An 11,389-nucleotide genomic window follows, 5' to 3' on the forward strand; every position below is an offset into this window, starting at 1 on the left:
CTCGAGGGAAAACATCACACCAAATTAATCTGCCGTCAAGTGGAAATTCTATATTGTTTGCATTTGCCAATGTTCTGTATGTGGCTGTAATTGCACTGAAGCAAATATCTGCTTCGAGTTCTTCACAAGATTAAATGTGGCCAATTGGGCGTAAAAGAGTAATTGAAATGCAGAGCTGCTGCTTTGGATTTGTTAGAGGCATTGCTCATTTTTGCTCTGACATGACGACACTAGGTTCTGACTTTCCATTAAAACAGGGAAATCTGGGGAATGTGATTTCAAGTGTCGGGTTGCAAGCTCAGAGGAGGATATTTGTCTGGCACTGTGCTGCCCTGCAGTGTGCCAGTGGGCAGTGTGCCCTGGGTGTGCTCCTTGTTCCATGCGTGCAAGGGGACACCTTCCTCTCTCTGACCAGCAGAGAAGCTGTCGACAGCTGGGCCCCAGGGTGCAGCGTCTGCTTCAGAGCTCGAGTTGGCTCCTGAGGATTTCATGGTCCTTAAATTCTGAGTATTTGCCACAGATTTGAAGCAAAAAGGACTTGTGAAGGTCCAGCAAAAACCTCCATGGCTTGTAGCAGAGGGAGCCCATGGTCTGAATTGGATCCTGACTAGTGTCTCCACGTCAGACCAAAGGACCATGTCAGCTTGCAAAACCTGCAGTCTCACCCTAAGCCAGCTGGATGTGAAATGTTAAAGATTTGCTTAAAAGCCTTATGCTTTCCTTTTATTTTACTAGTTTAGTCATTTTCCCTCTTGCCAAATAAATGCAATTATAAGCAAGTAAGAAGTATTTTTTCAAGTTGACTGTGCTGACTTTTAATTCTATATGAAAACCCAGCTGCTCCCTGTGCCCTGCCCAACAGGTAGTTAAATAAACAGGCCCAGGTGAGCAAAACTGCCAGCTTGAATCTTTCTTTATTCCATTTGCTTTCCAATTAGTGTGCTTATGCAAAGAATACATGCCTGACAGTTCCTAAGAGTTTGCTCATGCTCGGCCTTTCCCCAGAGTTTCTCCATGCAGCTACAGAGCAGTCCTGACAGCATCCTTGCACTCTTCAGAGAGGGCAGCATCTCTTGGGCTGGTGCCAGGAGACAAAGCTGCTTCTTGGCACTAGCAGGCCTCTGCTCCTCTGCCTGAGCCCCTCCCTAACCGGAGGTCCAAGTCCCGAAGCTGCTGGAGGAAGCCGGAGTTGGGGCAGATGCCTCTGTGGGAGCGCACAGTCTGAATGGCGGCGGTGAGGGACAGACCTTCACAGATCATTAGGAAAGCCAGGACCAGAGTTGCAGACCGACTGATTCCCATTGCACAGTGAACCAGAACTTTGCCTAGGAAAAGGAGAGAGAGTTGCAATTATGCCAGCATGCCTCATGGTGGGGGTTATTGTGCTGGAGCAGTGATGGAAGCTGGTATTAGAGATGGGCAAGCAGGTGTGTACAGCCTTATAGAGCAGCCCTGGCACAGTTCCCCTGGTTGGGGAACATGGGTTTTTTACTGACTGTGGACAGAAAATTCCTAATTGTGTTCCAGGATCCATGGTTGCTTGTTTGAGGTTAGCTGTCAGCCTGACAGCACACTCTTATCCCTCCTGCCCAGCCTGCCATCCGTTGTGTCCCTGCTTGCTCATGTGTGGTTTTGGGAGTGATGTACTTGCTGGCAAAGTTTCATGAGTTCACGCTTGATGGCCGTGCTGTGGGAAGCAGCCTTGGCAGGTTACTTACTACTAGAGGGGCCTGGAAACTTGGGATTTCAGAAGTGCAATGCTCAGGATTGCTCAGTGCTGTTACAGCAACACTCCTGGTTTTCCACAAATTCTTCTTTCTTCTTGCTTAGGGCAGAAATGCTTTCTGAGGGTGCTGACTGCTGCTCAGGCTTTTTTGCAAGAGTGTGAAGAAAATAGGCGTTATCATTAAGAACAGCTGTTTGTATATGGCATTTGCACCAGCTCACTTATGCATTTTTATTTCTGTAGCCTACCCCATACTAATCACTGTCCTTCCCTAATGCCTCTATTTCCCCCTGTTTATTAAGTGACCATAGGAAGACAGTGTATGAAATGTTTTTAGTTTTCCAGAGATTTCAGTACAAGGTGTGCATCTTCATTAGGAGTTCATTAAGAGTAACATGATGAATCCTTCCTCTGTTGCTGTAAGTGAGCCTCAGGGAACACCTTCCAGAGATCCAGCAGGGTAACTCCCTCCTTCCCCCTGCTCTGCTTTTGGTTTTCCTGCGGTGATCATGAATGGAAGCAGCCTAAGAAGCTCAATTCTGTATTGCAACTGCCTCCTAGGTTTCTAATGTGTGACTTTGATCCATTGGAAGGAGATGAATATTTTTAAATGGTCTTACTTGAAATTAAAGAAAGTTTTTTAATTAAAGGAAAATTTTGCCCTCAGATGGAAGAATTCAGGTTTGTGATCCTTTCCCTCTAGATATAAACAAAGAGCTCATTCCAAAAGCTGAAAATTTGCATCCTGTAAATATTGTAAAATGCTTCAACTTTCACAAACATGGTAAGATAAATGAGAAATTTTTAATTGAGAGTGAAACTCAATTGCTGTATAACTGTTCTACTCAATTATAATCATGCCTGAACATTTTCAAGTTCTCTTGTCCTTTGCTGCAATCAGGTCTATTTTTCTCACAGAGACTGTGACCCAGCAACTCAGCATTAGTAGAGTAACAAGTGATTAGAAGCAGATATTAACTTCTGACTACCAAACGAACAACCTCCCATTAAAACAGCTGAAGAAAATGTCTTTTTAGCATGGAAACTTCTGAACATTTCTTCACTGGAAATCTTCACAAGTTTGAAACAAAGTATTTTCTACTTTTTTAAGTTTTTTTTTTTTTAGACTGTCACATGTGTGGTCTCCTGTTGATTCATTGTATAGCTGTACAAAATGCAATTTAGTGGCTGTACAGTTTATATCCAGAAAAGATGAAAAATCAGCGACGACAATCCCATGTTACTTTTTTCCTCTTGACATGGAATAGATTATCTCAAATGCTGCTTCTCCACAAAATGTAAGGAGAGGTAGAAAGAACAGACAGCTTTTCATGACGAGTTCCTTGTTTTGTTTGTGCTTACAGCATCTTAATTTCTCTATTACTAGGGAGCAAGACAAAAATATCCTTGTTGAATGATAAGCCTAGATCCAGACAAAACCCTCAGACTGATTGCCCCCATCGCCCTAGGTGTTAATTCTGGGTACTTTGTGCACAGCTTTTAATCTTAAATCCCATTCTGTTTATGACACAGTATGTATTTAGCAACCATTCTAGTTCTGACTAATGATGATGGCACAGCCACATGCTCAGAGAGGGTGAGCATGTGTTGTGAAAAGCTGCTCTGGCCAGCAGGTTGAGAGAAGTGTTGAATTCCACAATGTATGTGACACAGCCACCTCTCATTATCCTGGCATGAGAAATCTGAGCACAGCTCTAAAGATAGACATGTCTTCAGTAGAAATAAAGGGACAAATATAGTCTCTAAGGAAGTGGCAAAAACAGCTCTGGTGACAGCAGACTTGGACCAGGCACCAAAACCTTTGGGAGAAGGAAGAGGTTTTCCAATGTAAGGCCAGTTTGCAGAATTTCTATTTCTGTTTTCTCATCCAGATGCAGTTTCATAGAATTTACTGAGATACTGATGCCCTTCTTCCAGTTAAATTGCTTATGTCTGTCAATTCCATTAACTTCATGTAAATTCTTGGAAGTAAAGTCCTGCTTTTTATGGGCATATGGAGAAATGTTTTGCACCCCTGCTAAAAGATAATGCTAGTTTGAACTTCCATCAGACTTCTTATTCAGTGTGCTGCGCTTCCATTAGCCTTTCCACCAGCCATGTAGGGTATGTATGCTGCATTATCTTCCCCAGAGGAGGCACTTGGGATCCAAGTAACCCTGGTCTGAGATTTTCAGAGGAGCATAAAGGAATCAGGAGAACAATTTCACTTTGAAGAATACTGCAAAAAGGGCTAGGCCACAAGATTTTTGAAAAATCTTTACCTCAGTAGTTTGCAGGAGGCCTAAATGCAGTGTGTTGGCAGGAATGGGAAATCCAGATATTCACCCAAAATGTGCAGCCCAAATAACAGAAGCCAAGAAACAAAATGTTCTGAAATTTTTCTCAGAATCAGAACGACTCTTTTTCATTTGGTTGGGTTGTTTGGTTTTTTTGGGGGTTTTGTTTGGTTGGTTTTTTTGGGGTTTTTTTGGGGTTTTTTTGTTTTTTTTTGTCTTTGTCTGAAAACTTCTAAGCTACCAGCACTCTCAAACTAAAACAAAAAGAATTTATGGCTTGAACTGCATTATAAGGGAAAAAAGGAGAAAAAAATACCAGAAAGAACTGGCCTTGATGTTAGATTTGATTTTGCATCACTATATATTTTGAAATTAAATCTAAATTTGTGCATAAACTGGATGGGAGATGGGAGACTTGATGTTCTGAATCTAGTTTTTGTAAAATTGTTTGAGTCCTTCCCCCCTCACCTGTATGAAGGCTTCTGCCTTTGAAAATGTTCTGCCCCACTAGCAGTCTTGAACTGAAGACTAAACTGAGCACAGGTATAAATGTGGCTGTTAAATATTGCCTGTTGTGTTTTTGATGGAGGCACAGAAAGCAGAACAAATGCCAGACTCCTGCTTGTACAGGCTGGCTCTCTATTGTTTTGTGTTTGTGTCTAAGAGAAGACTGTGTCCAAAAAGAATGCACTGATTTTTCTTCCCTGTTTCTCTGGCTTATCTGCACTTCAGAAGAGTTCTCTTCTATCAGCAAAGTGCTTTAGAAGGTGTCTCAGCAAAAACCTGGACAAGCCCCAAGTACTGACCTTGGTCCTAATCTGCATGGTTCTCTAATCACCTGTTCCCATGAGGATTAGGTAGATTATCTCTTTTACAAGTGCAATATGTATTCCAACATTGTTAACCTCTGTGCATAGTGAAACAAGGGCTATGATAAACGCTGGTACACTGACAATAAAATGACTTGTTTGTTGCAGATAAATCAGTCATGTGAAATGATTTAATTAATGTAAAATTGCTCTAATGAAAGCAGATTTGAATTTACTGTCTGATTACTTTTAGCAAACAAATTGAATGTTAAACTTGAGTAAGGAAACAAAAGCTGTGTTGCTTTTTGGTTCTGTTTACAGGGTCAGACCCTCGTCTCTTAGCAGTGGCTGCAAATGGGTGAAGTGACACTCTGAACCCCTGGTGGCATCCTGCATGTGACCAGCGCCTGAGGCAGTCTGCTCCGTGGGCTGGCTGTGGTGGGCGATTCCAGCTGTTCCCTCATGGGCTGGCTGTGGTGGGCGATTCCAGCCCTTCCATCGTGGGCTGGCTGTGGTGGGTGATTCCAGCTGTTCCCTCATGGGCTGGCTGTGGTGGGTGATTCCAGCTGTTCCCTCATGGGCTGGCTGTGGTGGGTGATTCCAGCTGTTCCCTCATGGGCTGGCTGTGGTGGGTGATTCCAGCCGTTCCCTCATGGGCTGGCTGTGGTGGGCGATTCCAGCCCTTCCATCGTGGGCTGGCTGTGGTGGGCGATTCCAGTCATTCCCTCATGGGCTGGCTGTGGTGGGTGATTCCAGCTGTTCCCTCATGGGCTGGCTGTGGTGGGTGATTCCAGCTGTTCCATCTTGGGCTGGCTGCGTTGGTGATTCCAGCCGTTCCATCGTGGGCTGGCTGTGGTGGGTGATTCCAGCTGTTCCCTCATGGGCTGGCTGTGGTGGGTGATTCCAGCTGTTCCCTCATGGGCTGGCTGTGGTGGGTGATTCCAGCTGTTCCCTCATGGGCTGGCTGTGGTGGGTGATTCCAGCCCTTCCATCGTGGGCTGGCTGTGGTGGGTGATTCCAGCCGTTCCCTCATGGGCTGGCTGTGGTGGGTGATTCCAGCCCTTCTATCATGGGCTGGCTGTGGTGGGTGATTCCAGCCGTTCCCTCATGGGCTGGCTGTGGTGGGCTGGCTGTGGTGGGTGATTCCAGCCCTTCTATCATGGGCTGGCTGTGGTGGGTGATTCCAGCTGTTCCCTCATGGGCTGGCTGTGGTGGGCTGGCTGTGGTGGGTGATTCCAGCCGTTCCATCGTGGGCTGGCTGTGGTGGGCTGGCTGCGGTGGGTGATTCCAGCCTTTCCATTGGCCCCACACAGGAGGCAGCTGAGAGGTCCCAGCACTCAGGCTGGGATTGCTGGTGGCTGCTGGAGCACAGCCACGGGGAGCAGCGCTCACAGAGCTCCCTTGCCGTTTTGTAGGCAAGGAGGTTATAACCACATCTCCCACACCACAGAATCCCTGCCATGAGCTGTCAGCTTCCAACTCTGTCTTCCCTACCCCCATCTGATTTAACATACAGTGCAAATAGAAGTTGGACTGGTCCCACATTAGGGGACCATGTTGCAACCTCCTCTCTGAGCATGAAACAGGATCCCTTAGGAATAATGGGATTAACTGAGGAGAAGTAGGGGCACTTAGCTTCTGGCATTATTAAATCTTGCAATCCTTATTTGAAATTTTGCACCACACATCTCAAGCTACTTTTTGCAGAGGCAGACAATAACTGTCATCTGTCTGGGATTTGTGCAGAACAATAATACTTGGTTTTTAACAGCGGATTATGGATATTCTATCCAGCTCATGCCTGCTGTAACTCTACTAACATCAAAGGGTTTGCACTAGGGATAAAGTTTGCACATTCAACTTTGTTGGCCAAATTCAAGTTAGGAAATTCAATGTTGTTGAACAAGATCAGTCATTAAAACACATAATAACTTATTGTCCTTTTACTAATCATCGTTAAATGAGCTAAATGTCCTAAACTAGCCCTTGCTTTCTTGCAGGATGGATTCAATTTGGCTTAAGATGAGGCTCCAGATCTGTCACCCATAGTCAATGTCCCAGCTGCCTTCACTCCATTGGATCCAGCTGAAGTATTCTGCTCAGCAGGAGAGCTCAGCTGGGCTAATAGGCCCTAGAGGCTTGTTCTACTATTTTCTCATCTCCTGTTAGATTTTAGCCAGGTGCAGATCCACTGCCTATTTCCTGATTAATCCAGTATCTGTTTTGTCACAGCTGAAAATAGCAAGAAGCCTACAGAGAGCTTTAAATAGTGGCAAGTCAGAGCAGGTAAGAGTTGTCATCTGCTGCAGAGTGGGAGGTCAGACTGATGTGTGTAATGCACACACAGTGGAGGCAAGCAAGAAGACCCTTTTCTCCAAAGTTAAGCAGCTTTCATAACTCCCACAACAAGAAGGTGACAGGAGAGGGAGCCTAGCTTTTCATTTGCTCTACTGAAATGGAGGAAGGGAAATGACTTTGAGAGTCTGCCATTTCAAGCTTTTAATGGGTGGTTTTAACCTGATTGTTTTAAACATGTTCAGAGGTCAATAAAAGGCAAAGCTCTCTACTTGGGAATCTTTCTCTCAGCACAGTCTTAGTTTAATCATTTTCATGACATGCTTTCATCAAGTTCTCTTTCCTTCCTCCTTCTGTTAGACTTCACAAAGCCTCGCTGATTTACTTCAGGTTTAGCTGCACTCCAGAGAAATGCAAATTGCACAGGTGGCCATTCAAAGGGTCAAGATTGATATTCAAGGTGTTGTCCTTTGAGGTTGACCATGAGGGAGAAGGCTAATACTTTCCCAAGTCCATATTTTTCCTTGTAGGAAAGGGGACAGATTGTGCATCTGTTCACTCTCGTCTGAGCCTTCCCAAACAGCTCTGTTACATGGCAAAGAAACTGCCAGGCTGTGCTGAAGGAAAGGCAGTCAAGGAAGTAGGGATCATAAAATAATGCTGATGTGGCATGGCTGCAATAGTAGTGCACATGTTGTCTAATTTCTGCAACAAAGACTATGAAGGAAGTCAGAGTGCAATGCAGCCGCTGACCACTATGACAGGAACAGCTCCCAAGTAGGAGCAAGTCTCTGCTTCCTTTTGCTCACACTCTGACACCTCCATTTTAAGAAACTGCCTTAAAAATGAACTCCTAACATCATCAAAGATAATATTCTGTTCAGCTAAGGTAGGAATCTGGAATAAATCTGTCTATGCTGTTTTCTGGACTTGTGGTATAAAGCATCAGATTTCTTTTTCAAGCATGATGGAAATAACAGTTCTTATCTAATTCTAATGAGTACTTGCTTCTTAGTTTTAAATACATTTGTGCCTCATACAGTCTTAACTTTGACTCGTCCTCTTAGGTAAAAAGGGTAATATATTTATGTTAAAGAAAAAAATTGATGTTGAATTTGCTTGTAACAGTTAAGCAGTAGTCTTAAATGACTTCTCAACCAAGCAGTAGTACCTTGTTACATCCTGTATTTAATATGGACAGGCCTCTTGTCACCTGGTATATTTTGTTTTGTTGCTCAATTTCACTGCTTATAATAAACACCAGTTTTTTTCTTCTTCTAAATGATGTGAATAACAATCCTCTCCCTGTCTCATCCCTGCACAGGTCATGGGTATTTAGCTGCTAAATTTCTGTACCTCAGAAAATTATGCTTCCAGAACATCTTGTTTATATATTTTCTAAACTGTTGGTCTTTCCTTAAAATGATGAATGTCAGCAACAGCTGGACAGCGTATGATTAAATTTCACCTTGTCTCCATTCCCAGAACTCTACTTCCATATGGAGCTCAGTAAAACAATACTAAAAGCATGGGAGCAGGGACAAATATGCCTTGAGCTGTAACTTGTTCTGCATTCATAACTTAGTATTTCGGCATGCATTTTGCAAAGCACTAGTTTTGTTTGCTATTGTGGCTTCTACAATTCATCTGCTGTTTTCAGTCTTTAGTCAATTGACTTGGAACTTTGCTTTTACACACATGAATAGATTTTGGATCTTACCTTTCTCTGGAGCACTGCCAATAATGACTTCAATTGCAAATAGCGTATGCTGTAATAAAAATCCAAATTCCCCAAATGCAGCCCTAAGTTGCACAAGGGCAAATATTTTCTAACAGAACAAAACAAGCCCTCCAAAGAGCAGGAAATGCACAGGTACCTAGCATGAAGGTACACTATTTGCAGTTACTGTGCCTGCCCTTCGTAGCTAGTAGGGTGTGGATCAGATCTACCAATGCATACAATTAAGCTGGGTAGTTAGTACTTTAGGAACCTGATTGCAATTAAAGCTCACCATGATGCAAGCAAACAGTTTTACTGAGTGTGCAACTGTTATTAAATCACTTACTTTTGAGTAGTATCTGTACAGTTTTATGGCACAGTGATGACTTGCTTTTGTGAAGGCTTGCCCTTAATAATAATGATCTCCCATTGGCCCCAAGCCTCTGGTGTTGCACCTGGCACGTATTTAGTGAATCTAAGGCTTTAGTGGGTTGTCTTCCTATTTTCTAGCAACAGCATGACATTATTCTAGGCTGGTGATGTTGCTTGCTCCCTTCTATAGAATTGCTTTCTTGTAAGTTTTTCCCTATTGTTTGTAGGACTTGCACAGATTGTAGCATTGTAGTTGAATCTTCATATTCAAATATTACACTTGCCCTTGTCTTTTTTTAAATCCCATCACTAATTTGAAAATATCAAATAATGTGCTTCTTCCCAGGGCAGTGTGTCACTGTAGGTAATGAAGGACACTTGCTGTTTTGTCTTTTGCTGATGAATAATACTAGGCATAGGGAGAACCCCTTTAAAAGCCTGTTTAGTGCATCCTTCCCTGTTTCAGTGAAACAGAACTACCAGTAGGAGTTGAGGAGGCAGGTAGGATGCTACTTTATTTGGATATCTGCATTCTTACCCACATGCAGGTGAGTTGGTCTATGTTAAATAATATTTAATACCTTTCCCTGCTTATCTACTATGCAGAAAATATGCAACATGCACAGATAGTCTAGCTACCTCTTGGGGAATTCAGTGCTTCTCTGATGTAGTGAGCAACTGGATAGAAGTGAATGCTGAGATCAAAGTTGGGGTTGTCCTCTGCTTCTACTCCATAGTAATGCACAGGCAGGTCGCTGTAGAACTTGGGCCCGGTGTTGATGCGGAACCTCCCGGCAGCGGCGTTCACCACGTGGGAGATGCCCAGGCGGCTCAGCTGCGCCTTGTCGCGAGCAACGTACCTGGAGGAAAGATGGGGAATTAGATTTGCCTGCTGCATTGCCACGCAGGGAAGAACATGCTGCTGATGGGGAGTTTGTTACAACTGCAGCAAGTGGTAATGGCTATTTTATTGACAGGTTGATCAGGTTCAAAGTGTTCATCAGAATGCTTTAAGACAGAAATGACTTGTTAAGAAACTAACTCTTAGATTTCCCTCAGTTTTTTCCCAAACATATGTTTAGATGGTTCTCAGTTGATGAAAGGTGGTGGTGGAGATATTTCTGCACAAGCTAAGGGTTTTCTGATTTCAAAGACTTTCTCACCAAGTCACCTCTGCTGAGTATTCATCAGTTCAGAGGACTGATGCCATCTGGCAAAGTGAGGAGGAGAAAAATGAGCTCGATCCTGTTTCACCCAGCTTTGGCATGACTGCCTGAAGTAGCAATGCCACAGCTCCAGTGGGCTGCTGCAGTGTGTCACTCCTGCACTAATGCAGGAGGAGAAACCAAGAGGCAGGAGATATTTAGTCAGCTGGGATGCATTTTCTCTATGCTACAGCATCCTATGCATAGTTCAATCTTGTTCAACACTCAGATCTGTTGTGAGAGGTCCCAGATTACTGCCTAGCTCTCTGTTTTTAAATAAAGAGTGGAAGATTTGGGGGAAGAGTTGCAATAACCTTCAGCCCTTCCTGTCTCTTACAGGTCTCCCACATAAAGGTTTGGCCAGACTTCATCCACGTGCCCTGTGGGGTGTGTGCGTGTGCAGAGCAGGCGCCGCAGCTCCTCCAGGGACGGTGTCCCAGTGCTGCTCCCACTGTCGGGCATCCCGCTTGAGGCACTTCTTATCCTAGGCCGCCGTAAGTCCTGGCTGCACAAGGAGTCCCAGGCCATCCTGAAAGGTGAGAGAAGATATTCACCACCAGCCAGAGATATTTCTGACAGGTTCCTTTCTTCCTCTTACCTTGTCAAAAAGTTTATTTAAACTTCATTATATTTTTAAAGATTATTTTCTTTATAGGAAATGGGGAAGTTCCTACTACTGTTCTGGAGTTCTACATGCTATTATTAGCATAGAGAAAAAGCCCAGCCCTTGATGTGCCAGCACAAGGCTTCTGCTTTCACATGGAAAGAGGTAATGCTATGGAAAATGTCTTGTTTAAATATATCTACTCAAAGGGTGTAGAAACAAAGAATTAACCTGGTATGCTGAAGTTTTCCTTTAACCAGGTAACTAGGGCTTTCTTATATATACTTAATCTGATTTGTCTTCTGATTTGCTCAACAAACTGATCTGGACAGAGTAGAATCGGTCATGCAAAATCTTATTC

General features: G+C 43.8%; 1 protein-coding gene across 1 annotated transcript; it reads right to left on the reverse strand.

Moving 5' to 3' along the window:
- Positions 1 to 929: 929 nt before the first annotated feature.
- On the reverse strand, positions 930 to 10,952 carry LOC132076163 (dual specificity protein phosphatase 13-like). The gene is made up of 3 exons (XM_059477102.1): positions 10,762 to 10,952; positions 9,859 to 10,079; positions 930 to 1,325 (listed from the first exon to the last, which is right to left on the reverse strand). The coding sequence occupies exons 1-3, from the start codon at positions 10,950 to 10,952 to the stop codon at positions 1,111 to 1,113; spliced, it is 627 nt and encodes a 208-aa protein (XP_059333085.1). The 3' UTR covers positions 930 to 1,110.
- Between the last annotated feature and the right edge of the window lie 437 nt (positions 10,953 to 11,389).

Source organism: Ammospiza nelsoni, chromosome 8 (genome assembly GCF_027579445.1).
Source record: "Ammospiza nelsoni isolate bAmmNel1 chromosome 8, bAmmNel1.pri, whole genome shotgun sequence".
In the NCBI taxonomy this organism is placed as follows: Eukaryota; Metazoa; Chordata; class Aves; order Passeriformes; family Passerellidae; genus Ammospiza; species Ammospiza nelsoni.